The sequence below is a fragment of the Pungitius pungitius genome, chromosome 12 (genome assembly GCF_949316345.1).
Source record: "Pungitius pungitius chromosome 12, fPunPun2.1, whole genome shotgun sequence".
NCBI classification, from domain to species: Eukaryota; Metazoa; Chordata; class Actinopteri; order Perciformes; family Gasterosteidae; genus Pungitius; species Pungitius pungitius.
This window is the reverse complement of record NC_084911.1, coordinates 6,278,537-6,304,377: the sequence shown is the minus strand read 5'-3', so window position 1 is coordinate 6,304,377 and position 25,841 is coordinate 6,278,537. Positions and strand designations below refer to the sequence as shown.

The 25,841-nt window shown below is 44.5% G+C and overlaps 7 protein-coding genes across 14 annotated transcripts; 3 read left to right on the top strand and 4 right to left on the bottom strand.

Moving 5' to 3' along the window:
* Nucleotides 1-34: 34 nt before the first annotated feature.
* On the top strand, nt 35-6,950 carry slc27a1a (solute carrier family 27 member 1a). Of its 2 annotated transcripts, none has more exons than XM_037475534.2 (13): nt 35-165; nt 721-888; nt 1,583-1,977; nt 2,780-2,947; nt 3,341-3,410; nt 3,512-3,603; nt 3,696-3,805; nt 3,920-4,129; nt 4,204-4,330; nt 4,419-4,556; nt 4,748-4,912; nt 5,022-5,168; nt 5,991-6,950. In XM_037475534.2, the coding sequence occupies exons 2-13, from the start codon at nt 722-724 to the stop codon at nt 6,146-6,148; spliced, it is 1,947 nt and encodes a 648-aa protein (XP_037331431.2). In that variant the 5' UTR covers nt 35-165; nt 721; the 3' UTR covers nt 6,149-6,950. The 2 variants fall into 2 exon arrangements, with proteins under 2 accessions (XP_037331431.2, XP_037331430.2); XM_037475533.2 differs by having other exon boundaries at nt 35-442.
* A 5-nt stretch (nt 6,951-6,955) lies between these two features.
* Nucleotides 6,956-9,870, bottom strand: trim35-13 (tripartite motif containing 35-13). Its single transcript, XM_037475536.2, has 6 exons — nt 9,343-9,870; nt 8,414-8,509; nt 8,087-8,317; nt 7,982-8,004; nt 7,772-7,890; nt 6,956-7,668 (listed from the first exon to the last, which is right to left on the bottom strand). The coding sequence occupies exons 1-6, from the start codon at nt 9,742-9,744 to the stop codon at nt 7,133-7,135; spliced, it is 1,407 nt and encodes a 468-aa protein (XP_037331433.2). The 5' UTR covers nt 9,745-9,870; the 3' UTR covers nt 6,956-7,132.
* A 1,700-nt stretch (nt 9,871-11,570) lies between these two features.
* On the bottom strand, nt 11,571-14,515 carry vac14 (vac14 homolog (S. cerevisiae)). Its single transcript, XM_037475532.2, has one exon. It carries the CDS (start codon nt 14,504-14,506, stop codon nt 12,170-12,172), a length of 2,337 nt encoding a protein of 778 aa, XP_037331429.1. The 5' UTR covers nt 14,507-14,515; the 3' UTR covers nt 11,571-12,169.
* Nucleotides 14,516-14,665: 150 nt separating this feature from the next.
* Nucleotides 14,666-16,907, top strand: LOC119220004 (zinc finger protein 239-like). 4 transcript variants are annotated; one of them, XM_037475549.2, is made up of 4 exons: nt 14,666-15,046; nt 15,142-15,230; nt 15,742-15,844; nt 15,946-16,907. In XM_037475549.2, the coding sequence occupies exons 3-4, from the start codon at nt 15,760-15,762 to the stop codon at nt 16,731-16,733; spliced, it is 873 nt and encodes a 290-aa protein (XP_037331446.2). In that variant the 5' UTR covers nt 14,666-15,046; nt 15,142-15,230; nt 15,742-15,759; the 3' UTR covers nt 16,734-16,907. The 4 variants fall into 4 exon arrangements, with proteins under 4 accessions (XP_037331446.2, XP_062421812.1, XP_062421810.1 ...); XM_062565828.1 differs by having other exon boundaries at nt 15,142-15,557; XM_062565826.1 differs by having other exon boundaries at nt 14,666-15,230.
* LOC134102867 (zinc finger protein 717-like) lies at nt 16,908-19,834 on the bottom strand. Of its 2 annotated transcripts, none has more exons than XM_037475544.2 (4): nt 19,319-19,834; nt 18,936-19,072; nt 18,745-18,850; nt 16,908-18,651 (listed from the first exon to the last, which is right to left on the bottom strand). In XM_037475544.2, exons 1-4 carry the CDS (start codon nt 19,578-19,580, stop codon nt 18,038-18,040), a joined length of 1,119 nt encoding a protein of 372 aa, XP_037331441.1. In that variant the 5' UTR covers nt 19,581-19,834; the 3' UTR covers nt 16,908-18,037. The 2 variants fall into 2 exon arrangements, with proteins under 2 accessions (XP_037331441.1, XP_037331442.1); XM_037475545.2 differs by having other exon boundaries at nt 18,936-19,067; nt 19,319-19,404.
* Nucleotides 19,276-25,805, top strand: pgls (6-phosphogluconolactonase). Of its 2 annotated transcripts, none has more exons than XM_037475548.2 (6): nt 19,276-19,399; nt 23,378-23,668; nt 23,763-23,870; nt 23,972-24,073; nt 24,746-24,886; nt 25,163-25,805. In XM_037475548.2, exons 2-6 carry the CDS (start codon nt 23,405-23,407, stop codon nt 25,307-25,309), a joined length of 762 nt encoding a protein of 253 aa, XP_037331445.2. In that variant the 5' UTR covers nt 19,276-19,399; nt 23,378-23,404; the 3' UTR covers nt 25,310-25,805. The 2 variants fall into 2 exon arrangements, with proteins under 2 accessions (XP_037331445.2, XP_037331444.2); XM_037475547.2 differs by lacking the exon at nt 19,276-19,399 and adding an exon at nt 22,995-23,065.
* LOC119220000 (zinc finger protein 572-like) lies at nt 20,274-22,685 on the bottom strand. Of its 2 annotated transcripts, none has more exons than XM_037475541.2 (4): nt 22,253-22,685; nt 22,034-22,118; nt 21,843-21,945; nt 20,274-21,592 (listed from the first exon to the last, which is right to left on the bottom strand). In XM_037475541.2, exons 1-4 carry the CDS (start codon nt 22,549-22,551, stop codon nt 20,904-20,906), a joined length of 1,176 nt encoding a protein of 391 aa, XP_037331438.2. In that variant the 5' UTR covers nt 22,552-22,685; the 3' UTR covers nt 20,274-20,903. The 2 variants fall into 2 exon arrangements, with proteins under 2 accessions (XP_037331438.2, XP_037331439.2); XM_037475542.2 differs by having other exon boundaries at nt 22,082-22,118.
* Nucleotides 25,806-25,841: the final 36 nt, after the last annotated feature.

Sequence of the window (25,841 nt, the reverse complement as noted above, 5' to 3'; positions counted from 1 at the left end):
CTTCATTTGGCAGCGAGTGCGTTCAATATGGAGAACAGAAGATAGCCCGACTAGTTCTACATTTCGATGCTCTCACTCCGTCCTCGGTCACATCGTTTTTTGGACAAAAATTAAGAACCCCCCCCCGAGCCCATCCTACCACAAGTTTCAGCATACAGGACTCACGTACGTTTAACCTACGACCATCGCTTGAATATGAATTGTTCCTAGCTTACTTTGACGTTAGTTACGACTGATCCGTAAAACTGTTGTGTAACTTTAAAACTACTGGTTTCCTTAAAACGTCACAATATCCCGACCGCACTCGACATCCGGAGGTAGATTTGAATTCTAGCGTCGTTTCCGCGAGATAAAACAAAAAAAAAACAGTTCGCGACATTCACCGAGCTCCCGAGGGTTACCGGGTGAAAGGTGACGTCGCCGAGGTGCGTCGACTCGTAGGGTAAGTGGAGGGCAGTGCGTGGATGTAATGGTCTCGGATGGAAGTTTGTGTGACGCAGGGTGGGGTTCGTGCATGTGTAACCGTCTGATGTGTGGTAACTTTCTCTCAACTCGCGCTCTTCGCCATTAGTCTCAAAGTTCGTGAGGCTACTTGATTTGTACCAGCCTCCTCGTTTGAAAGCCATGTAGGCCAGAGGATGCGACATGTGCCAGATCCAGCCCTTTAAAAGAGCACCTCTCTCTCTGTCTCTCCCCCCTCTCCGTTTCCTCCACGACAAGAATGCACAATGCGGCGAGTGTCTCAGCCTCTCTGGGGTCCGTGGGACTGTTGCGTCTCTTCGGGGTGTCCTGGTCCTGGAGTCTGGCCGCAGGCCTCGGGGTTTATCTGGGCACGAAAAGTTGGAAATACTTCTACATCGCAGCATGCACAGCCAAGAGAGACGTCAAGTAAGTTAAATAGGCACAACTATAGTTCTGATTCTGTTTTGATTAATCGGTTTTATAGTGCCAGTCAATGTGATCGTGTGGTGATCACAAATCAATCCTATATCAAGATATCCTGGCACATAATAACTAGGGCTGTCCTTGACCACAGACGTTGCTTTTTCAATTAACACTTGTGTCATCTAATTGATTAGTTTATATAATCAACTAATCTGTTAGACAAGCACACATGCAAGTTGCCTGTAACAATACTGATTGAGCATGAGAAAAGCATTAAGAAATGACTATTCAACTACAGGTTCTGCTCTGCCTCGTGTAGTTTAATAAAAAACTATTGTAAAAATCCGATTACTGTGTCTCTGTTTCTCTAAATTTGTATTCACGCGTGTTGACATTTTAGAAAGTGGGAAATTTGTTCATTTTCTTTTAATTTATTTCTAATTAAATGCTCCTTTTGCATGTAAATCCTTAATTAAATGTGAAAATACATTTATTTACATTTTCCAAGTATTTAATTCACATTAATATCCCCAAAAATATGGTCATATAGATCTATTTATTGAATAACAATCACTATATATATTGTTACCAGCATATGAAATAACTTTTAAAGATTTCTGCCCACCTGATTGTCATGTAGAGTTTACACCCTCACCCGTGTATTTTCTCCTTGTCTCCCTCCTCTGACCCTCCACAGTGGCCTCTACGTGCTGATGAGAGTGAAGATGGCTCTGTGGCGCTACATGCGCAACGGAAGTAACATTCCTTCCATATTCGCCCAGACCGTCAAAAGACACCCAAACAAACCAGCACTCATCTACGAGGCCACAGGGGAGACGTGGACGTTCACCCAGCTGGACGAGATGTCTAATAAAGTGGCCCACTGGGCAAGGGGTCAGGGCTGGGTCTCAGGCGACGTGGTGGCCCTCTTCATGGAAAGCAGGCCTTTACAGGTGGCGCTTTGGCTGGGCCTGGCCAAGGTTGGGGTGGAAGCTGCGCTCATCAACTTCAACCTCCGCCATGACTCGCTCATGCACTGTATCGGGGCGTCTGGCTCACGCGCTGTTGTGTTCGGAGCCGAGCTCGCTGAAGGTAAGGATGTCTTACACGATATCGGAAAAGTCAATCGAGATATTCGTTGTGAATGTTTTATCATTGGTGGGTTACATTACACAATACTGTTTCACTGGATTATATAAAACGTTTATAAGGCACATTATTTAAACAGGCTTCTGAAATGTTGTCCTTTTGGTTTCACACCTAAATGTTAATTTAGTGGTGGAGCATAATATTGACTGTCTCCATTATGTCATGTGGTCAGGAGGACATGCTGGCGGTGAGCTCATTGCCAGCACTACTTGCCATCTCCTTGTGAAGTTAGTTAACATTTAAATCTAGTCGTTTTCTCTTACAATACAAACCCTTTGGCATGTGGGAACATTTGTTCATTTTCTTTTAATCATTTCTAATTAAATGCTCCTTTCGCATGTAAATCCTTAATTAAATGAGAAAATACATTTCTTTAGTATTTAATTTACATATTAATATCCAAAAATATGGTTACAATACAAACACTTTATTTCATTTGTTTATTTTTTTTCTGTCGGTTTTGATTTTGCTAGTGTGAGTGTAATTATTTCATTAGCGCTCCAGTTATTCCTGGGATGTCAGTTTTCTCTGCTTTTGTCTTAATGTTGTCACAAAGATGTTTAATTTGTCAGATGTTTAGTCTGTTAGGCTTCAGAAATAAAATATTAATAAAAAAAGTCACATTTTTATTTTTTAATTACTTTACCTCACAATATAAAAAATGTGCTTGCAGTGCATTCGTCTTCTAGAGAGCTTGAACTAACCTGATGTCCTCCTTTCCCTTGTGCTTCTTACTGAATTTCAGCCATATTGGAGGTCGGCTCCTCCAACACCATGTCCATGCTGCGGTTTAGTACAGGAGACCTCAGTGCGGAACATCTGGAACGACTGGGTGCTCAACCTTTGGATCCACTTTTAGCGTCTTCACCTAGACATCCTCCTTCACCCTGTGTTCCCCACAAAGGCATGAACGGTGAGTATCATCTCCATCACTGGAGCGGACTTGATATGGATGTTAATTATTAATTTCCCTTTAAATACCTCCTAAAAATCTTTCCATTTACTGTGTTTGACTGAACTTCTGAATTACCAGAGTGATTGATACTCTTGGGTGTAGTTTTATTAACTAAATTGCTTTTCTGTAATAATGTGACTCAAGCGTAAATAGGTGAAATTGGTCTTAGATCAATGTGTCTAAAAGTCAGCATTAAAGCGGGAACCCAACATACACCCTGGTTAACAAAACAGAGGTACATTGATGCATGACGCACATTGAAAAAATTGATTATATTTTCTGTTCTGTCATTTTGGGGGTTCACCGGGTCTTCCAGCAGCTGTAATGCTCTATTTTTATTCTCCTCTGCAGACCGCCTATTTTATATTTACACCTCCGGCACCACAGGACTGCCCAAAGCTGCCATTGTGGTACACAGTCGGTACGCCAGATCCAAAAGCAGAAAGTATCCCCTTCCAGAGTTGTTACATTGCTGCACACCTACTAAGCTGTCTGAGATCCTCTCCTTTGTTCCCACAACAGCTACTACAGAATTGCTGCTTTTGGGTATTTTGCCTTTCGCATGAGTCCCGTCGACATCATCTATGACTGCCTGCCTCTCTATCACTCAGCAGGTACATGAGCGAAGGCTCAAGCTTTTGACGAACACAGTTTCCCCCCCTATTAGGTTTGCATGACCAAAGTGATAGCTTTCTCTTCCTGCCAGGTAATATCATGGGCGTTGGTCAGTGTCTGATCCACGGCCTCACTGTGGTAGTGAAGAAGAAATTCTCTGCCAGCCGCTTCTGGGAAGATTGCATTAAGTACAACTGCACTGTAAGAGCTGATGCCCGGAAACCATCGACAAGTGCTATATTTGAGGAAATCAATAACTATGCATAAGCATTTCTGAAGTTCTGAACTCGCGTCAACAACATTCTCCCGTTGTAGATAGTGCAGTATATTGGGGAAATCTGCCGCTACCTACTCTCTCAGCCAGTGCGGCCTTCAGAAAAGGGCCACAAAGTCCGGCTGGCGGTGGGAAACGGGCTGCGCCCCAGTGTGTGGGAGGCCTTCACGGAGCGGTTCGGCGTGAAGCAGATTGGTGAATTCTATGGAGCCACAGAGTGCAACTGCAGCATTGCCAACATGGATGGCAAGGTCCGCAAATCCCCGGATCACGTGGAAGTCTTCACTGGTAAAATGTGAGTTCATCAGAGTTCTTTCCCTGCCAGGTGGGAGCCTGCGGATTCAACAGTCGCATCCTGCCCAACGTCTACCCAATCCGTCTGGTGAGGGTGGACGAGGAGACCATGGAGCTGGTCCGTGACACCCGGGGGCTCTGCGTGCCTTGCCGCCCTGGTAACCCCATACTGACACTGCAATAATGCATTTTCCACATGTTGTGTGTGATTTGTCAAACGTGTGAACCGATCTCCGTGTCTTGCAGGGGAGCCAGGACTGCTGGTGGGTCGTATCAACCAACAGGACCCATTGCGGCGTTTTGATGGCTACGCCAACCAGGACGCTACGAGGAAGAAGATCGCTCACAATGTCTTCAAGAAAAATGATTCTGCATATCTATCGGGTGACCAGCCCTTTTTATTTCCAGAGATATATTTTTATTTCTAAAATATGAGGGAAAAAAAGGACTCAAGACTTCGGCTTGCTTGCCTGACTCATTTAAAATAAGTGCAATCGGTCTCGCTAGTGTTCAAACTCAACAAAGCCCAAAAATAAAGGATGTGCATTGTTTTGCTATGCCTGTGTCTACCCTAGGTGACGTGCTTGTGATGGACGACATGGGCTACATGTACTTCCGTGACCGCAGCGGGGACACGTTTCGCTGGCGAGGAGAAAACGTCTCTACCACCGAGGTGGAAGGTGTCCTCAGCAGCCTCCTGGGTCAGACCGACGTGGCTGTGTACGGCGTGGCCGTGACAGGTGATGGTGACCTCGCTCGGCTCGCTGCTTTCGACACATCCCTTTTGCTGTTATTTGTCCGTGCTCACTACTTGACACACATTTTTGTCTCCATCATATGTCATCCCAGGTGTGGAAGGGAAGGCAGGCATGGCTGCCATTGCAGACGCCACAAGGAATTTTGACTGCAACAGTTTCTTACAGAAAATCCAGTCAGCTCTTCCCTCGTATGCGCGGCCCGTTTTCCTGCGGATCTCCCCACATGTGGACACCACGGGTCAGTGGCTGATCTAGAGAAATAATCAATGGGGTAGCAAGCGAGCGGGAATGTGGCCGGGAGACTTAAAGGTTGTAGATTTGATTGCATACAAGCATATATTTAGACTATAAAACTATAAAACTTGGAAATAAAAATAATTTAACTCAAAACATTGACTGCATGTGGCACAGGACAAGGAATTTAATTCATTTGAACTTAATTATTTATTGTATTTCAATAGATTTTTATATTTCTTTTAACAAAAAAAAAACACTTTCATGTGATTTTCCTTTGAACTTGCAATGATTTTAAACTAGATGGTTTTGTATGTTGCTTTGATCCTAAACGTGCTTCGTTTAGCAGTTTGTGGTTTTGTATAGCTTCAGGCCATCAGCAGAGCCTTGTAAGCACAAGGAAATATTTGGGTTCAGTCAAGTATCCCCCCCCCGAGTTTCTGTACTTCTACTAGTGGAAGCTGCCTGCGTAGCACACATTCAGCAGGGAAAAGGCCATCAGTCTGTGTGTGGCTAAGAGGAGACAGGAAGAAGCTGCCCAGTGAGCCCACATTCAATTGGTGGCACAGTGACCACGTCCATTTCTTTTGTACGGTGTATGGCTGCATCCCTGTGTCCTCTTGCGGTTCCTGGCACCAAGCTGTGGCGTCCATTATGGATTCACTGCGCTTGTAAATCTGACTAGCGGCAACTTTTCACATATTTTCTTGTCCCTAACTGTGCTGGAAAAACACTTATCCGTTATCCCCGCTGAGTTGATGAGCATGTCAAGCATCCCTGATCATAAATGTTAATCTATTGTATGTATCTCCACATTCCTGCATAGGTACATTTAAAATCCAGAAGACAAGGCTGCAGAGGGAGGGATTCGACCCACGTCTCACCACTGACCAGATCTACTTTTTGAACTCCAGAGCTGCATGTTATGAAGCAGTAGACGAGGAGCTTTACAATACAATAACGGAGGGAAGAGCGTCTCTATGACATGGAGGCTCAGACGAAGGGCTGCTGTAGAGCAAGGATAACGTATGCAAACGCTGGTGTCAGGATCAGTCAGTGTTAATGCACTAAATTTTAACCTCCACGGGGAACATAGTCACAACAACCACTTACATAGAATTACTTTTAGAATTATTACAGATGCGGTTTTAACACAGTATGAGTAACACACCAGGACGTAGTAAGAGGGCATTTTTTGTATAACTTTTTTTAATTATGAAATGAACACCTCAAAATAATTGAGCACCGCCGCACAGTCTCCCTAAACAACCTGAATGACATAGGATACATGTTACAGTAATGTGCTTAGGAAAGAAACACTTTATTAATATGTTGCAAGACCATTACTTTGTAGGTTTAGTCAAAGCTACGGGTTACTGATGTAGGGTTGGATAAGTCTGAAAGACTGGACTTCAACATGCCGTACGTAGGGCTACTTGATAAACACTAACCGTAGGTCTCTTTTTGTTTAATACAATGGAAAACCCTTTTCACTTTTCCTGATATAACCCTCCGATCAACATTGGCAAACACACAAGTTACTAAATGTGCCTTATATGAAACAATGGACCTGTGTTTCATTTTTGAAATGCTTCTCTTGAAGAGGAGCTCAAAAAAATGTGAAATCACTGTTGTGATTTAGTGTCATGCAAAGCAGTCAGCCGACTGTTGTTTTATGTAACAAAGCAATGTAGTAATATATTGGTGTTAGCTATTTACAATTACAGATTTTACAGGCTACAAGTTTGTCTTAACTCAAACACATTAAAATGAAATATTTAAAAACATGTCTTTTTTTTTTCTTTCTTTTTTTTAATAAAGTACAATTTCTGTTTTGCTTCCATTGCAGTGTAGTGCCATGATTTAGTGTCTCTTGCGAAAGACAAAAGAATAAGACCCATCACAAGCTGCAGCAGCCATTCGTTTCTTTCTTTTATTATTTCTGGTATTTCATGAATACAATGTGAGCTAGTCCATTGACAGCATTATCCTCGTGGGTAGGACTTTCAGTGGGTGCTCTTTGCAGGCAGAGCAGAAGTAGGGAAAGGCTCGTGGGGTGATGATATCTTTGAAGGTGTAGAGCGGTGTCCTCTCAGTAGGGTCGTAAAAGGTCACCTTGCATCTATCCATGTCTAAAACTACCCTGACGACTTCCGGTGTCTTCGTCATGGTCAGAGACTCCCATGGTGCTGTGCAGGCCTTGTGCTCTCTATTGCGAAACCGTATTGTCCAGAACCCCTCTGCCGGTGTCAGTACATGCTTGCCCTTCCTTTTGATGGAATCACTGGCCACTCCCACCACCCAGTAGGTGTTGTCCTTCACCTCCACATCCCAGCTGTGGCGTCCAGAGGTATAGCCTTCAGCAGCCAGCATCTCAGCGCTTATGTCAAAGCGTTCGGGATTATCGGGCAACTTAAAAATCTCTGTCGAGTTCTGCACAACTGTGAGATCTGCAGAGAGGACGAAACAGCTGGCTGCTGTGTTTGGATCAAGAATCACAGGATCTTTAGAGGGAAGGAAAAAAACAAAAAACAAGGTAGAAGTTACTAATGTGGGGAGAAAAGAGCTGGTGGATAAAACATGTCGAGTTACAATTGAGGAACTCACAGTATTTAACTACGCTCTTCATCTTCTCCCACACTTTAAATTTCAGAGAGCCCAAGTGCTTGGCCACGTCGATCAGAGCATCGGAAGTCATTTGTGGATCAGCAGAAGTTCGCCATGTTCTGAAAAGATACTTGTTTGAGAAATGTGTCGTCTGTAAAGTCCTATTAACCTATGACAACTTTGCTGGATACAAGGTGTTGAGACACTTACCTCCTTATTGTTTCTTTGTAATTCTGGAAACCAAATGTAAAAGAACATTTTAAAACCACTTCTGTTTTCAATATCGAAACCATCTGAAGCAACGTTCACGTCTACCTTAAGAAATGGGATATCTCGAGATTTCATCTCCTGTTCCACTAATGTGATGGTGTTTGAAAGCGCGATCATTTCGGCGTTCATCTCTTCAAACATCTGTTCAAGCACTTGATTCTTCTGCTGCTCCTCGGCTTTTAAAGCGGAAAGTCTGGCAGCCTCCTGCTCTTTCAGGAAAAGGTGAAGGGCTTCAAATTCCTCTTTGATTTGGCGTTCCGTATGTTCAGCCTGGTTCTGGAAAGGGACAGATTGATGGGTAATCTTTGCTTCCGCACCTCGGCCCTCTCCTGCGTTTAAAGTAACGTGCTGCACCGATGTGAGTGACATTACCTTGACATGTTCTGCCATTTCCTCACAGGCCGTTTTCGCCTTCTTGTACAACTGCAACTTGTCTTTTAAAGGCAGCAGCGCACTCTTCAGTTCGGCCTAAAAAGTCAGTGACAGGGCGTCAAGCGCTTCAAATCAAGGTCGGTCTGGCAGACGGCCCAGCTGTCAGCGCAGCGTGGGGCTTTCAGCTGCTGCGTATTGTTCTGTGGCAGCATTAGACACAAAGCTGCACAATGCAGCAGAATCAAGTTAAATGGCCAAATACCCCCCCCCCCCCCCCCCCAAAAAAAGGATTCAATGTTCTGGTTACAGAAAATTCAACTCACGCAATTTAGGATCAAGAACGGAGACACGATATTGGAAGAATTACAATGTTTTACATGAATAGAACAGATGAAGTGTCACAGAAACTTGTGGGAATCAAGTTTCAGTCCTCTCTGGACCCCCAGTGCCATGCCGAACCATAAATATACATCTATAATTAGAATGTGAATGAACTCTGTCTCCACACCAATCAACAGGCTTAGAGAAGCTTTAAAGGTAGTACCAAAATGGGAAAAAAACACAATATTTTATGGGTATGTATGTTTTGTATTGCCAAAATGTTGACAAGCTGTTTATCCAAATAATAAAGTAACACTTTTATTTGATGAATGACAGAATGAATGAGTTTTCATTTGCAAAAATAAAAACCGTTCACATCGTCCAATTCATTTAATTGTATTCTAGTTTTATTTGAGACGGCTCAGCCACAACATGTGTATAAATTGTTATATTGTTCACTTTAGAAAGTAGTCTATAAAAGACAGACCAAGAGCTTCTATCATCAGTAGTAAAACGGAGGAAGACGTTTGGTCATCCTGAAGGTATTCAGAATACCACCCCTGATTTCTTTTTTGAGGAGGGGGGAAAGCACCTTAACTTTAACTTACCTTACAGTCATGAGCACCTTCTCCAATGGGATAGAGCCTATGGCCAGTGTGTGCAGCTGCCTTCCCACATACAGCGCAGATCGCCTCCAAGTCCTCCAGGCAGAACAACGTGAGCTTTTCCCCATGCTCCTCACAAGCCTCTCGGTCATTCTTGCTGCGGTCCGCCCTGAGGGATTCACAGGACTTCTCCAGCGCAGTGCTCGCCACCATTTGATCCATGGAGGAACCGCGCCAGCACAGAGGACAGCTGCGTAAATCCCCACCGCCTTGTGTCTCCCAGCTGTCTTTTAAACAGGCCTTGCAGAATCGGTGTCTGCAAGCGAGCACCACTGGCTGATTGAGAATGTATCTACAAATTGGACAGGAAAGGTCATCCTCGAGATGAGCGCGACTGCTGGCCATTTGTCTTCGCGGGGCTTCGACGGGACAACGGGGTTGGAGGCTCCTCCCATGTCTCTGAAAAGTTGCCTCAACTTGACCCTTAGAAACAAGTGTTGATACCTTCGGCTTCTAAAAGCATATCCCGGACTATGCTGTGTTGTGTTGGGCATGCACGTCCCCCGCCTTCTCAAATAAACACCGCAAACCTCAGAGGGGAAGAAAATAATGAATTGGCTTAACATTTAGGAAACTGTATCTGTGCAGATGAGAGCACGAGGGCACTGACTAACCCACTGATGACAGAAGCGTACGCTATGTTATGATAACCCTTAGGTTATCTGACAGGTCTGTTGAAACAAACTGTCCCAGTGTAATGGAAGTTTGCGGAGAAACCACCGCCAAAAGCAGACGGGCTTAGTATATAAATAGACTGAAGTAGCCGATTTGGACTGAAGTTATATGGGTAATGAAATGTCCTCCTGCTGACCATTGGAATATTCTTACAGTCAGCGATAGCTTCAGGCAACAGCTTTTTAAGAATGAAAACATGGTTATTTCAGGAGGTCAGACAGTAGCTTGGGCATAGAGGTTCATTTGTTACTTTCGAAAGAATCTAACAGTAAATTGGCCGTGTGTGGACTGCAAACAAAAGTATTTTGTTGTGAGTTTTAGTTTACAAGAATGAGCGCTGCTGTGCCAAGAATAGGGCCAGAGTGTGTATAGAGATATAAGGCCTGCAGTGCTGCTTCTATTCTTGCGTTTAGTGTTAGCATTCACAGTCCGCTTCAGACCACGTCTCTAGCAAACCGCTGCATTGACTCTTGTCTTCAACCTGTCATTCCTCATTCAGCTCGTTAAGTTCACCGGATCACTCCGTTGTAACAAACATCACTCTTTTTCACCGGAGTTTCAGTAAGAGAAGTATATTACTTTTTTAATGTCCATGGTATTTAAATTAAAACATTCATTCATCCTTATTTGTTTAAGATAAACATATAAGAGTATATTGACTTATCATGTTAGGTTCTAAAGTGTTTCTTTGTGTCAGATACACCAGACCAAGTGTGTCTCGTGCTCGCTGAATGCTTCTAAATTGAACACGGAGAAAATACATTTCATGTTGATGCTCACGATGGTAGTGAGTTGCTTTTTGAACCTGCTATGAATAAATGTGTTTGCACTTGAGGATGCCAGAGTGGTTGCGGCTTTTGCATTCGGTCACTGTGCAGATGTCAGGTATTTGTTTTCTGATTTACATTCAGTGATTGTGTTTTCTTAACCATTTCATTTGTGCAAATTTAAAATGATGATGGAGAATCTGTTTGAGTAGATGAAGTAGCAGCTGTTTTGATTCGTAAAATGTTTCAGCTGTTTTGATCTTACAATTGGTCATTTGTCAAATGTCATTATTATTAAACTGAAAACAGTGTCTGAATTAATTTGTTGGGAAATGCCAGATGGATTTCTTTTCTGCTTGGGTTCGCGTGCAGGACCTTCACACAGAGGCATCACACAGAAATAATGAGGCTCATTTTGTTTTAATTAGTTAAACAGAAGTTTTCTTCTCTGTATAGGTTTTTTATTTCCATTTTCCCCGGTCGACTGATTGAAAGATCACTCTTCATGTTGAATGATGATCCTTGAATCCTTGAATGCTAACATCATGCATTTACAAAACTTCAAGTGAAATTGATCTAATAAAGAAAAGTTAGAGCTGGATGTAAAAGTCTCAAAAAACGTCAGTATGCAACACAGAAAGGATGAAGGCCTTTAGTGGTACTAGTAACATGTTGTTTAACCAAAACTTCTGATATTATGTTTATGGATGAAGGCAAAATAAATACATCTTCACGTCACATGGTCCACTTTATTGATTTTCACATATATTAAGTATCCATCCATACAAGGATGCAAGACATCCTATACAAGGGGAAATACAGATTCACTGAAGAATAAGAAATGGAATTAAAAGCTGACATTTTTGATCAGCTAACAAATAATTGAGGCATAATAACCTGGTCCTCCCTAGAATAAATACAAGAGTCAAATCAGCCATGCCTCCAACTCTAAAACTTCTCTCATTTGAGGCGGGGGAGATTTGTTTTCTTTTGGCTGACGAGAGATTAAGGCAAGACGTGGAAATTAAATGTTATACAGACAAAATGTTATTTAACATTGAAATGTCTCGCGTTCACCTGAACATTTAACTGGGGAATGTTTAAATGTGTTTATTTTTCAAATGTTTTTCGCCCGGTAAAACAGTTATCTAACATCCGTTTGGTAACAGTGCTCTGATAAGTTTTATCATATATTTAATACTTTTTGGCCTCAACATTAATCTAATCTTTTCCAGAACAATTATATATGTTGTTATTTTTCCAAACACGTGTCTTTCCCCCTCCCCTCGCTGTCCTCAAGGACCAGAGAGCACCATGCAACGGCAACTTCACATCAGCTTCCTGTCGAGGTGATCAGAAGCCCGCCCAGAGCGTTGGTGTCGGACCTCCAGGTGTTTGCACTGAACACGGTCGAAATGCTGCAGCAGCTCGTTGTAGTCCATCGGAGAGTGAGAGGCACGTTTGGACACTTGCTGCTTCGAGTCCATGTACTCGGACTCGTCCACAGTCCTCATGAGCTCCGGGTTGGGGACGCACTGCAAGCGGTGGGACAGCAGCTGGAAGGCCTGGCTCTGTGGCAGCAGCATCAGCAGGCCATACAGTGCCTTTATCAGGTAAGGGTTGTTCTCCACATCCAGGAGCTGCAGGCGCAGGTATGTGAAAATGGGGCTTTCTATGAGCTGTACCAGCTTGTCAACCTCCACCAGGAAGTCTACCGTCACCTCCAGATCCCCGAACTTCTGGATGAGATCGTAGGCGTGTTTGTAGTTCTGCGTGAGGAAGCAGAGTGACACGGTGGCCACGGGGTTGTGGCACCAGGAACGATACAGGCAGCAAAACAGAGCGCAGCTCTCCTGGGAGTGCAGGTCCTTCAGCTGGTTGCGTAACTGGAAGAGCTCCGCCGAGGTGAGCAGGATGGTGTTGAGCGTCTGAACCATGGTGGAGGCAAATTTGAGGTCCTCCTCCTTCAGCAGGATGTCAGCCATGGAGTGGAAGATATTCTCTGCGTGGAGCAACAGACACAGCTGCCTGATGATGAAGGCTCCTCTGATCTCCAGAAGCTTCCTCTCCAGACAGAAGCGTTTCAGCAGGTTGATCATGAACTTGTAAAAATAGGAGTTCATACTGGGAGTGGACGGGGACGAGTCCCCCGTTTTGGAGCCCGGGACCTTGAGCTCCAGTTTGTTGTCGGTGCTGTCGCAGGAGGCGCCTAGGTCCGTTTGGCCAGCCGGAGACGACGCTATCTCGGCTAACACCTCCAGATCTTTCAGTACCACCTCATCCGACTCATCCGACAGGGTCTTCAGCAGCATGGGAAACAGGCTGTCCGTGTGGCGGAACATTTTCCGCGGCGTCTTGATGTAAAGGTGGTACAGCCATTTGAGCACAGCGATGCGCGTCATCATGCCAGTGGAGGAGTCGCGGAGGTGCCGGTCCAACACCTGGACGATGCCGTCCAGGTCCAGCGTTACATGAGGCCTGTCGGCGCTTGCTGGGGTGAAGAAGCTGATGTTACTGAAACCGACCGATTCTTGTGATGCGTTCAGCATGTCGTTGCTGTCCGCCTCCGTCACAGGCTGGCCGTCTTCCTTGGACGGCGACCCCGTGCCTCCGGTTTTCTCCTCATCCTCTTCCTCGTCGTCCTCGGGAGTCACGAGCTTCATCAGACTGTGATTACAGGCACTGGCTGCTTCTTTGGTGTTCTTCTTCCGGTCGTCGTAGGAAAGGCAAGGCAGCACTGCAGTTAGGATGCCAGACGAGTAGGGGAGAACCACTCTGCCTGCAAGCTGGATGAACTCTCTCATCCAGGTCATGGCGGTCAGCTGGATCAGGTCGTTTGTGAGCTTGGTCTCATCCGCGACCTGGCAGTGGATGACCAGGATGTTGGCCATCTCAGCAAATTTCACACTGGAAGGGGTCTTTTTAATCTCCTTCAGAAACTCCCCGAGCACCACCTCACACGTTCTACGGATCTCCTTGCTGTTGTCCCCCAGGATCTGGAAGAGCCCATCCAGGATCTCGGGGAGGTAGTCCAACAGGTGGATGTCCGGAACGGACTCCAGAACGTGGATCCAGGAGATAATGAACTGTCGAGCATATTGATTATTCGAGTAGATTCTCTCTCTCAGCAGGGGGACGAACGCCACTAAGTCAAACTTATTACTCTCGGTCACAATGTCTTTCAGGAGTCTGTCCAGGAGTTCAGATCCGCTTTTCACGTTGGGGTCCGGGTCCGCCGAAAGCTTGCTGAGACCGTCAAAGAGCAGGTTGAAGTGGGGCAGCACAGCGCCCCTGGCGACCTTCACTATATTATAGAGGGCCTCACATGCGTAGTACCGCAAACGACTGTCCGAGTCGTTGAAGCACGTGAGCACAGGCTCAATGAGCTCCTTCAGGTACAGACCGGAGTCTTTGCCGAGGGCAATGGAGCAAGCCGCCAGTCCGATGAGACCCCCCTTCCGGCTGTGGGGGTGCTGGGAAAGCGCAAACTCCGAGGCCAGGATCTGGATGACATGTCTGATTTGAGTGGAGTTGTTCTGAGCCACAAACTCCCGCACCAGTTTCTCGATTTCTAGAGCCGCGACTTTCCTCTTCTCGTACAGTTTGTCATTCAGAGCTCTGACGATGTTTGGCGTCAGAGGCGAAAAGTCCTTCTCCGTGTTCATGTTCGTCGCTGTTGCTGCTCCGGATTTCGGCTACCGATGTGTACGTTGATTTCGGGGAAAGAAGTATGCATGAATGATCATTAAATCGATCAAAAAAAAAACCACATCTGTTTCACTGACGATTGAGGAAGCCTCGTAAGAGAAAGCAGCTGACCGGCTGCATCCGCCGGAAACGCGTCACCGTGGCCACGGTTATTTTGTTCCCGCTTTGCGAGGAACCGTTAGCGCGAATTAGCTTCCTTCGCTAGCCGCGCGTGCAGCTAACCGCAACGGCGCCGCAGCTCGAAACAAATCCGTACCACCTTTTCGCGTTTAAAGGGGGTCTGCAACGACAATGGCGAGCCGCCACTCTTTCCACTTCTCCTCCGTTTTAGAGACGATGTCCAGGTCCGCCCTGAGTCGGGTCTGCGACCTGGTGGCCGAAGAAGTGGCCGAGCTCCAGGCTCGGCTTGACTCGACTGACGCTCGCCAATTCCGCCCTGGTAGAGAAAGTCAAAAGTCTGGAGTGTGAGCTGAAGGTTGCCAGGAGCGAGTTGCCCGGTTTGTGTCAAAGGTTATCTGAGCGTAAGGTGTTCAAACTGTCTGCCACAGAGACGGGGGTGCGCTAATGTGTGTGTTGTTTGACTTTTCCTCAGTGTCTGTGTCGCCCTCCATAGAAGGGGTGTTTGAATCTGTGGAGAGGCGGAGATCCAGACGACATGGAGAGACGCTCACCTCCACCACGGTCAGAAGATGTTGTCCCCTTAAGTAATGCACTGCAATGGTTATGCTGTCTAAAGCATGTTCTTTAAGTTGCGTCACAGCAAGGGTTTCATCCAGCAATGCTTTTTATTATCACGTTTTTTTTTCTCATAGATTTCTATGTCATCAAAATTGATAAATGCTACTCTTACGAGAAAAAAAATCCAGCAAAAAATAACCATCCCAAAGCCCAACATGATGTTTTCAAATTGCAGGTTTTGTGCAACCACCAATCAAAACTGAAATAACTAATATAGAAAACAATAATGAAGACAGAGGCTCACAACCACCATCTTTGAGGGACCAGGAGGTGGTTTTACATTTTTCATTGACACAGATAATTAATACATCATGTGAATTTCTGTCCATTCATTTCCCACCAATCGCCCACTCGACTCATCATTTCAGGACTGGTCTACTAATGTATTGCTCTCATCAAAAATGTTGAATTGAATGTTATTGTAATATTTAGACTGTTTCTATTTTTTTTCCAGTTTGTTCTGCCAGTCGAGATGAGTGTGTCTCAGATCAAAGAGGAGATGGATAATGTGGAGGATGCTGCTGGGTGCTGCCAGCAGGAAACACTTGGCACAGAAGGTGAGTGAAGGAGGGGTTGGCATGAGGAAATGGTTTACTCACCACATTAGGCAGCTTTCCACGATTCCGTGTTTTACTTTTGGATTTTTGTTTCGAAACAGACCGCGATAACGTCACGACTGAGGAACCAGAGCCACTTTCAACCGGTCACTTGGCCGCTGGCAGTACTTGCAGCCTGTCATTGGATCAGGACGAGGAACGGGTCGTGTGTGCAGGTGGTATTGAAGAATCGACAGCTCGGCTGGTATGGATCGCTGACACAGAGCGGGCCTTCAGCATTTACACCATTCCAAATGAAGATCATTATGACGAGGACGATGCTGTACAATTTGTTGAAGAAAGTCAACAAGCGCCAACACTGTCGCATGCCGCACGTGGGCCCCGACACAACAAAAAGGACACGGCTCGGGGTTCCCTTGAGGACTTTAATGTGCTTAATGTGGAACCCTCGCCGGACCCAAACAAAGAAAAGTTGACATGTCAATTCTGTGGTGTAACCTTCTTCCACAAGCGCACTCTAAACCAACACATGAAGTACCACAAGTCACTGTTTTGCGAAGTTTGCCAGCAACAATTCTCTCAAAAGTACAAGTTAAAGTCTCACCGTTGCGCAGGCGGAATTTCCTCTCAGAGATTTGGAAAATCCTGTCCGCTGTGCAGGAAGATTTTTAAAAACTCGTCAGGTCTGAGGCTTCACTCTGTTGTCCACACCGGGGAGAGATCACATAGGTGCGGCGTATGTGGAAAAGGGTTTACCCAGAAAGGCAACCTGAATTGTCACCTCAGTCTCCATACAGGAGAGAAACCATTTCACTGTGGTAAATGTGGGAAGAGATTCACGCAAAAGGTCCACCTCAACCACCATTTAATGTTGTACGGGCATGGTTAGATCCTGTAGCTAGTCAGGCAAAGGCTTCAGTTAAATGCAATGTCACGTGCTACTTCTCACACTGGTGTTAGGACAGTTAATGTTATGTTTCTCAAGACTTGTAGTCTGCACGGTTATGACATGTTTTAGTTCCCTTATCTGTCCTTACAATAAAACACATGTTTTTTGATTCAACTTTTATTTGATACAAGTCTACTTTTTTTTAAAGTCGAAACAATCCGTTTTTACACTTTGACAATCTCAACAATGCACATGTGATGGGGCTCTGTAAGGGCATGCAGCTTTGAGTAAAAAGTGGGGGAGGAGGACATCCAAAATAATAAGATTTCTTTCTTGGGCAGGGATAAATCAATGAGTGGGTTATGCAGGTCTTTTCAGAAGAGGCCAAATACAAAATCAAATGAAACCCTTTAAACAGAAATGGTTCCAATTTAGAAAAAACACCGCCATCTGCCTCAACTGTACATTGAAAGTACCACTCATCTTTCTACAATTGTGATGCACTAAATACATTTAAAACAATAACGGCAATCAAACCCCAACCACTCGTGGATCTCACTTGAATATTATGTAACCAACACACATCTACAATTCAAAAAGAGACCTTTCTACTTTCTTTAAATATCACAGACTGAGGCATGATTTGAGACACTTTTGAGGCTTTGAACAATGAAGAAAAAAACCATGGCAGTTGCTTTACTTCCACATTGTTGTGAAGAGGTAGTTTTGAAGGTTTTAGCTACATGTGCAAAACAATGGAGCACTTTTGTATTACTTTTGTAAGTATTTTGGCATCATTTAAACCCAGGCCTTCGGTGGCATGAAATATGACACTGAGGTATAATATATTACCCCAACTATATGACTACATGCAATGTATAAAATCTAAGTATTTGTCACAATTGGGGTGAGCACGTCACATTAAATGCGGGAAAAATGTCTCATCTTATGTCTTATGCATCTTATAAACTATATTGTGTGACATATGCTTGTTAAGGTCTTGGCACATTTATTAACAAGACTCCCCAAGCAATCAAATAAACCAAGTTCTACTAATTCAAATGGTACACTAGAGAACACATTCTCTGTACCCTTGTTACTCTTAACAATGAAGCTAAAACACATCAAACTAGATTTTGCAGCAGCACCATTAAGCATAACTTTCTTTGATATAAATAGGAGTATGTCAAATCTACATTTTCCAACCACACTTGAGTTTGGGGTAGATATTAGCACACACGGTGCCCTTGAAGTAGCAGTTTTGGATCAGTTTCTTCTCACCAGTGACCTTGTGGTTTGACGAGTCAGTGGAAACACTGGTGGTGATTTAAACCATACTTGTACGCATAACATTTGCCACAATCCACACAGCTGTAGGGCTTTTCACCCGTGTGTGTTCGAAGGTGTATGTTCAGAGAGCTTTTCTGGGAGAAGTTTTTGCCGCAGTCCAGACAGCTGTAGGGCTTCTCTCCAGAGTGCACGCGCTGGTGCAGTTTCAGGTACGTTTTCTGAGCGAACCGCTTCCCGCAAACAGAGCAGCTGAACGGCTTCTCGCCGGAGTGCCGCCTGATGTGGACTTTTAAACTGCTCAAGTAGTTGAATATTTTCCCACAGAATAAGCACTCAAACCGCTTGGTCGGCTTCGCGGGTTTGGACTGAGCGTTGAATTCTTTGGCCGCATTCGGCGGGATGTGGTTTGCGTAGTTTGAGTATTCAGCGGGGGCCGAGGGAACGTGTGCGTCGTCCACCAGGGTGCTCATGGTCGCGTCGTCTATCAACTTGTCCATGATTGTCGGCTGTGAGCGTTGTTGTGCTTGACTGTCAGCCGTCATGGGAAAGCTGTTCAGTTGCCCAGAGTGAAGCTGCAGCTCATCAACAGATCTATGGAGCATGCTGTCCTCGTCAAAAATGCCCACAGCTGTCGAACGACAACAAATGCAGGTAAACCACAGAAACTATTGGGATTGTAATTATTTCATCTTTATTTCATATTTGTAATCTTAAAACGTACCTTTTCTAGTATCCGGGAGCCTCATCTGCTGGCCGATGGGATGGTCGTCATAGATCTCCTCCTTGACGAAGACGAGGTCAGGTTCGCTCTCCATTAAATCGATCGCCTACCAACAAGACGTGTGACACTCAGATGGTGATGTGGGCACAAAAAAAAAGATGTTTAAACCATTTGGTCCATGATTCACTGACCTGAACCCCCATGCTGGTCATGGCGGCGGGCTCCACGGTCTCTTTCCTTTGAGGAGGCAGTTTATCTTCCCTCCACAGGTCCATGCACCAGTCCTTTCCAAAAACTCCATCGATGGATGGAGCCGGCTGCTGCTGTTCTGGAAGAAGAAGCAGATGTTAATTTTGGAACCCCCTAAGATGTGATCATTGTATATTTATTATATTTTGAGTCTTTAAACTCAATGTGAAAGAGCTTAGGAGGCAAACTTGCTCCTTAGGACAAGTGAGTTGAGGTAGCTGGACTTAAGCTAACTAGCTTGCTATGACCCCCAACAGACATGAGCGATTATGCAGTGACAGCCAGACGGTCTGTGTCTCTGTGTCTCTCCGTCCAGACTTCTGACCTGCGGGGTGTCGCCGGCTGACATTGTTGACGTGAGCAGAATACGTCTGCGCCTCCCTCGCTGCTCTCAGCTGGACCTCCAGTAAGTAACACCTCCTCTTCAGCGCCTCGTTCTCCGTTTTGTGCTGCGATATCTCGGTGTGAAGAACGGAGGAGCATTCGTCGGCGAGGCTGCCGATTTCGACCAGGGCCGCCTTAGTTAGCTTATCCAGGACAGCGGCTAACTGCGCGCGAAAACTTCGGTTCGTTGTGTCGCACATCATGTCGGAGGCGAGGCTGGATGTTATTGAAATCACTGAAAGATGCTCGGCGTCGCTCCGTTATCGAATTTGCGTTGTAGCCAGAGACAGTTCGGTATGGCTCAGCCGCAAGGGATTGTGGGAAAGGTTTACGCTCACGTACCAACGTTTACGAAGGGCACCTGAATGCAGCACAGGACGAAAGCTGTTTTCTTCTGAGATATTTAAAAAGCTTGATTCTTCGCTGGGAATTAGATGAATATTTTAGGTCATGTTACTGCTACTGACCCTTTGTTGAGACACCCCCCAACTGAAGTATATTTACATCCGTGAATGAGTATTTTCCGCCCTCCAGTGGAGATAAATGAGTTCTTCAATGTATATTTCCTGGTAACACACTATTACTTACTAATTACATGTATAAGCCGTTATTAGTTTGGTTACCATACACCGTCAGTTCTGATCGTAATATTATTAATATAACGTTAGCTTTTAAACGTCCGTGTTGTTTTCACTGCTTTCCAGTGGTCACATTATAACACTGCAACACAAATGACTCACCTTGCAATGTGATGGATTTTTAGTTTATGGATCAATACGTAGAAACTATTAGAATTATCAAGATTATTAACATGAGAGAAGACACAAGACTAATCTCCTGATGTTCTTACACAACCATCAATGCAGATAAGATATACAGATACAAGGAATCCAGCATATATCATAACATGTTTATTAAAATATATATATCTAAAGTACTTTAAACCACATCATGTTACATCAATGTAATCCTAGTAATCAGGGTAGTAGGGCAAAAAAGATTTGCGTTGTTCAGGCTTTAAGTTTCAAGGAATGTTCCCAAATCACGTGAGTAGTCAAAAGAGATAAACACTGAATCTAAGTGTTTGCCATCTTTGGCCCCTCAATGCCATTTGGGATTTACGCATGCTTCCTAATAAATAAATGTCACAGCTGTCTCCTTTGTGTCACATTGCTTTGTGTCCTGCTTTGACTCCTGAACACCTCCACTGGAGTAGTGCCTGCTCAAAGAGACTTCTTTGTTATTTTGGTAGTTGATTGTCAACCCCCTTTCTGCACACAGCTTTCAATAACACAGTATTTATTGATTTGTGCAGTCTTTGGGCTCAGTTTACAATGTTGTGTTTTATACTGTAACTGTTTTTTTTATTTATACAGTAGCACAACATCAAGGCATCAGATAACACATACGTTGACACATATTTCATCCTATCAGGTTAACACACTTAAATCTGGAGCAAAGATAAATTGAAATATTTTGTACAAAATAATATTAACAGCAGTAGAAGTCACATTGGATGGTGTGTTTTAGGTGGTTCCGTTTACAAATGTCCCGCTAATTGTTGGTACACTAGATTCACTGCCATACATGTTAAAACTAGGATCTAGATGCACAGCAAGGTGTTTTTTGAGATTGCAGTTCTTCGTAAAGCCCTTGCCACATCTGATACAAACAAAAGGTTTTTCTCCGGTGTGTGTACGCTGATGCATATCCAGAGTGCATTTCTGAATAAAGCCCTTTCCACAAATAGGACAGCGGTAGGGCTTCTCTCCAGTGTGTGTGCGCTGGTGTGTGTACAAATGTCCTTTTTGAGAGTATCTCTTTCCACACAGCGTGCACCTGAAGGGTTTCTCTCCTGTGTGGCTCCTCTGGTGTATTTCAAGCTGGCTAAAGCATCTGAAGCTCTTACCACACTGCAAGCAGCCAAACCTCTTTGTGGCCGAGTTCCTCAAGTTGTGAAGTTTCAGGTTCCTAAGCACACTTAAGCTTTGGGAGGCAACATTTGGAGCCGGGCTTTTCCCAGCCACTTGGTTTGTGTGTGCAGTTGCGAGCTGTGGATTCCACTGTGTTTCCCTTCTCTCTGGTCCAGCGAGGGACGGCTGGCTGCTGATGGTCACGAAGCTGTCAGTAAACAGAGGCTGCAGGCGTTCCGTGACAGGTTGCCGACCCTGCATCACTGCTGAACTATTCTGAGTTTCTGTGAATGCTTCCCTCCCTGTTGACAGTAAGCAAACACGTTAGAATTTTGAATGTTATTGGCCATTAAATAACCCAGATGAAGGAAACAAAAGTCAAATGCTGTTATCTTAAAATCAAGTGGAGTGTTAAGTATTCTGATGGCTGTTTAACAAAAACATCCACTTATTGCCCCGTAAGGTCCATTTTATGACACAAAAAGTAATTGTCCCGACCCCGAGTCATATGTGTTGTATTCATTGCAGTAAAACAAATCTTTAAATCCTCACTGTTTTCACTTTTCCTTTGCGGTTCACATTCACGGTTATCCACCTCCAATGGCTCTTCCTTTACCACTATGAGTTCTGGTGTCTCCCTGGGTGGGTTTGGCAGCTAAGGGAGCAGAACATGAACAGTTGGAAAAAAAAAGGAAGGACTCAGTACTAATATGGCGAGAGAACATGATCCGTGCTGGACTTACTTCAGCCATGGCATGCTCTTCACCTTGAAAATGATGCCATTTGCTCACCTCAGTGGAGGAACCGGTGCTTTCCCACGGACCTTCACTGAAATGCCACAAACTTTAGATTAAATACACCAGGCAAGGGGGGTAGCCCACAGCAAAGACGCGATGGAGACGTATTCGCGGCGACCCCCACAACCCCAAACACAGCTACGCACAGCGACCAACAAAGCTTACCCTTTCATGGCGGGTCTTGTCCTGTCCGGCTGCAGCCCCGAGTCCTCTGACGCGTCCCCCACCACTGAGCCTGCGGCCGCCGCGTCCTGCGTCCTGCCCCCCTGTGCGATGTAAAGCAATTTCTCCATGAGCTGCAGCTTCTCTGTGAGAGAGGTGACTTCGTTCCGCCCTCGAGTTATCTCAATTTTAAGCATCTTCGACTCGATCTCGACCAGTTTGCTTATTTCCAGTACAGCTGTTTTGGATAACGCGTCCATGATGGAGACAAGCTGTGTCTGGAAAGAGAAGACTGTCGACATGTTTTGTCTTCTTGCGGAGACGCAAAGAGTCTGGTTGACGAAAAGTTCGTCAAAAGGTGTTACGTTTAACGCGAAACGTGGTTAACACGTAAAGTAAAAGCTGTGTGTGCATGCAGTCAAGATACGCGAGTGTCTCTTCGAAAGTCAAGTGGTTGTCACGGAAACAGTGTTGCCATCTAACGGCTGGGAGGACACGTAACAATCGTATGAGCGACTTAAATATCGATCAGTAATATTGGCATAGCTTCTTTGTTCACCTCAGAACCCCCAAAGCCCCATCTGTTATCCAAATAGTTTGGTTAGTGACATGCTTTTAATTCGTCAGTCAATAAACTGAGTTTTTAGTACGTGGTAGCTATGTAGTCGGGCCCACATTGACCAGCATGCAGTGCGGCCTAAGCACGGATTCTGATTGGCTGGGAGGATTTGATTCCGGAAGAAGGTAAGTGCGTCGAATTTCATTTGCCGACTGAAAATCCTCCTCACGACAATCCGCTGTTCAGATTCCAAAGAAGTAAATTGTTCTCTTTTTTGTCGTAAAGCTGTAGGTTAGGAAATGAACATGACTCTGCATATCTCTGATATCAGCCCAATATAATGCGAAACTGCTGACATTTGTAGCATTTAGTTCCAGTCGTCTATTTGCACAGTCCGTCTAGTTACATTATAAAGATAAAGATTTGTAAAAATCGTATTAAAAGTAGGGCCAAAATAAGCTGATTAAGATGATGAGAATCATCGTTACAGAAAACAGGACTTGCAAAACGGTGTTGTAATCGACTTCCTCATGTTGCTCAAACCTGTTCTTTCTCTCTGTGAAACCCAGTAACTCCTAAAGTTAGATTGCTCTCCCATGGCTGGCAGAAGGGTGGTGGTCTTCCCCTCCGCGGCGGAGCTCGGTCCCGTGCTCGCCCAACTGGTGACTTCTCGGGCTGACAAAGCCATCATCTCGCATGGCAGGTTCACCCTGGGCCTCTCTGGAGGAAGCCTGGCGTCCATGCTCAGCAAAGAGCTGCTTGCTCTGCCAGGCCTGGACTGCAGCAAGTGGGTGGTCGGTTTCTGTGACGAGCGGCTGGTCTCCTTCGATGATCCCGAGAGCACCTACGGGCTGTACAAGGTATCGGTTCAGGAGGACGCTTGTCTGCATGTGTCCTGGTTAGGTGAACACGTTGACACTAAGGTCAAATATATCCATTGGCTTCTTTATGCAGAGTCAGCTGTTTTCCAAGGTCAACATCCCCGACAGCGGGATCCTAACCATTGAGCCCTGTCTGCCAGTCAACGAGTGTGCAGAGGATTATACCCATAAACTGAAGGAGGTGCGGAAATCTTTGCTGTCCTGTGATCAGCTCTGGCCCGAAAGTAACCCATGCATCTTTTTTTTTTAGATCATAATGTATTGCTTCTTGTGAAAACACAGGCCTTTCCAGGTGATAAGTTCCCAGTGTTTGACCTGTTGCTGCTTGGCATGGGGCCTGATGGACACACCTGTTCCCTATTCCCAGATCACCCGCTGCTAGAGGTGAGGTGCAACACTGTAGTGAGTCTGACAGACATATGCGCAACATTTGTATATCTGTCATAGAGTGACCCCATCTCTAATTCTCAGACTTCATCATCATTGTTATAATTATTCTTTTTTTCAAACCAATATGTTTAAAACTTTTGTTTGGAATATATGTATCTTATTTGTTTAATCAACTTTGATGTATATTGCAACTCTGTTTTAGGAATATCATGTTGCCACTAGTTATTCATTCTTAAGGTTCCTTGTATTCTGCATGTTTCTGTTAATCGTACACTTCATTTTTAGAAATGTCCTTTTTTTTCTTTCTCTCAGCTTCCATGGAAATCATTTTGTTTTATTACATTCTGGCAGCCTTGCCAAGTAACATCTGGATGCATTTAGGGGTTCACTCTTTGATGTGGTCCTGATTTGCTTCTCTAGAAGAACAATGAATAGTTTTTTTTCTACTTTACACCATTTATGGACCAATGAGAAGTTTTGTTTAAGCGCAACTTTGAGGTCTGGGATGTTGCCTCATGTTGCACATCTGTGCGGCCTTCTCTCTCGTATTGTATTGTATTTGACAGTCACACTATAGTCTTATGGTTCTCTCTTTGGCCGTTTTCTTCGGCCACTGTCTATATTACACATGATCGATTATTGTGTTTGGCTTCACTCCATGTACAGGAAACAGAGAAGATTGTGGCCCCCATCAGCGACTCTCCCAAACCACCGCCACAGCGCGTAACTATGACGTTTCCAGTCGTGAACTCTGCTCACTGTGTGGCTTTCGTGTCAACGGGAGGAAGCAAAGCGCCCATTTTAAAGGTGAAATGTACAGTCTTTTACTGAATACATTTCACTTTGAGTATATTTTCAATGTCCCTGTTTCCAGGGCCAGATATATTTTAGATGGGGGCATGTTTAGAGACAAAAAGGATATGAGTTAAAAAAGCTTAAAATTACAGTTCCTCCAACAGTGGAAAACCATACCAGGATTACAAATAAAACAAAAAAAGTTTTTTAACCCAGTTGAAATGGTTATACTTCAGTCTTTTATAACAATGCTTTTGTTATTATGACTCAGTGACCATTTATTCACAGGAGGTGCTGGAGGGCAGACAGGGTCCAGCGCTCCCAGCGGCCCGTGTTGTCCCCACCAGCGGTGAGCTGCTCTGGCTTGTCGACGACCCTGCTGCAGCCTCCTTAACTATCCAGGTAGAGAGGTTAGGCTCAGGGGCCAAACTCTAGAGCGTCCCATCTCCCAAAGGAAGGAAGGATGTCAACACTGCTGTGAAAATCTAATTGAAGATACTGGAAAATAGTGCAGAACATTCCTATTTTCTCATTAAAGTGTAATTGGTTCACATAGTTGAGTTTGTGGAATAGGATAGGGAGATGAACAACAAAGGAATTGTGGGTACAAATGTAATTTCCAGCAGAAGAATGAGTACTTTTTTGATATTTATTGTGCACATATGTCCAGTGTGGTTAAGCTTTATTCAAGTCCCACTTCACTCAAAGTATTTAGCTTATTATTAGTTCCGTTGGAATCTGACCATCACTGTACCAAAGTGCAGTTTAACATTAAAAGTCATAATTAAGTGAACAAAAGTGTGATGAGGACATTTAAAAAATGCAACTACTATTATAACTATATTCTATCATTACAGTGGAAATATTTTTCTTCTGTTGCCTCCACAGAACAATTTATAAAACATCCAATAAAGTATCAGCTTTGACTAAACACTCTTGGGTGCATCATACAAACATTTATAAAAAT

What these genes read in the sequence shown, in the direction of transcription:
- slc27a1a (XM_037475534.2), top strand. Translation starts at nt 722, where the DNA reads ATGCACAATGCGGCGAGTGTCTCAGCCTCTCTGGGGTCCGTGGGACTG. An exon ending in GCCATTGTGGTACACAGTCG is followed by an intron (nt 3,411 to 3,511) that starts GTACGCCAGATC and finishes TTCCCACAACAG; the next exon opens with CTACTACAGAATTGCTGCTT. An exon ending in GCCTCTCTATCACTCAGCAG is followed by an intron (nt 3,604 to 3,695) that starts GTACATGAGCGA and finishes TCTTCCTGCCAG; the next exon opens with GTAATATCATGGGCGTTGGT.
- trim35-13 (XM_037475536.2), bottom strand. Translation starts at nt 9,744, where the DNA reads ATGGCCAGCAGTCGCGCTCATCTCGAGGATGACCTTTCCTGTCCAATT. An exon ending in AAGGTGCTCATGACTGTAAG is followed by an intron (nt 8,510 to 9,342) that starts GTAAGTTAAAGT and finishes CTGACTTTTTAG; the next exon opens with GCCGAACTGAAGAGTGCGCT. An exon ending in TACAAAGAAACAATAAGGAG is followed by an intron (nt 7,891 to 7,981) that starts GTAAGTGTCTCA and finishes GTATCTTTTCAG; the next exon opens with AACATGGCGAACTTCTGCTG.
- vac14 (XM_037475532.2), bottom strand. Translation starts at nt 14,506, where the DNA reads ATGAACACGGAGAAGGACTTTTCGCCTCTGACGCCAAACATCGTCAGA.
- LOC119220004 (XM_062565826.1), top strand. Translation starts at nt 15,114, where the DNA reads ATGTGTGTGTTGTTTGACTTTTCCTCAGTGTCTGTGTCGCCCTCCATA. An exon ending in AGACGCTCACCTCCACCACG is followed by an intron (nt 15,231 to 15,741) that starts GTCAGAAGATGT and finishes TTTTTTTTCCAG; the next exon opens with TTTGTTCTGCCAGTCGAGAT. An exon ending in GGAAACACTTGGCACAGAAG is followed by an intron (nt 15,845 to 15,945) that starts GTGAGTGAAGGA and finishes GTTTCGAAACAG; the next exon opens with ACCGCGATAACGTCACGACT.
- LOC134102867 (XM_037475544.2), bottom strand. Translation starts at nt 19,580, where the DNA reads ATGATGTGCGACACAACGAACCGAAGTTTTCGCGCGCAGTTAGCCGCT. An exon ending in TGACCAGCATGGGGGTTCAG is followed by an intron (nt 18,851 to 18,935) that starts GTCAGTGAATCA and finishes TCTTGTTGGTAG; the next exon opens with GCGATCGATTTAATGGAGAG. An exon ending in GCTCCCGGATACTAGAAAAG is followed by an intron (nt 18,652 to 18,744) that starts GTACGTTTTAAG and finishes GTCGTTCGACAG; the next exon opens with CTGTGGGCATTTTTGACGAG.
- LOC119220000 (XM_037475541.2), bottom strand. Translation starts at nt 22,551, where the DNA reads ATGTCGACAGTCTTCTCTTTCCAGACACAGCTTGTCTCCATCATGGAC. An exon ending in ACAAGACCCGCCATGAAAGG is followed by an intron (nt 22,119 to 22,252) that starts GTAAGCTTTGTT and finishes GTGGCATTTCAG; the next exon opens with TGAAGGTCCGTGGGAAAGCA. An exon ending in AAGAGCATGCCATGGCTGAA is followed by an intron (nt 21,946 to 22,033) that starts GTAAGTCCAGCA and finishes CTGCTCCCTTAG; the next exon opens with CTGCCAAACCCACCCAGGGA.
- pgls (XM_037475548.2), top strand. Translation starts at nt 23,405, where the DNA reads ATGGCTGGCAGAAGGGTGGTGGTCTTCCCCTCCGCGGCGGAGCTCGGT. An exon ending in ATACCCATAAACTGAAGGAG is followed by an intron (nt 23,871 to 23,971) that starts GTGCGGAAATCT and finishes GTGAAAACACAG; the next exon opens with GCCTTTCCAGGTGATAAGTT. An exon ending in CAGATCACCCGCTGCTAGAG is followed by an intron (nt 24,074 to 24,745) that starts GTGAGGTGCAAC and finishes CTCCATGTACAG; the next exon opens with GAAACAGAGAAGATTGTGGC.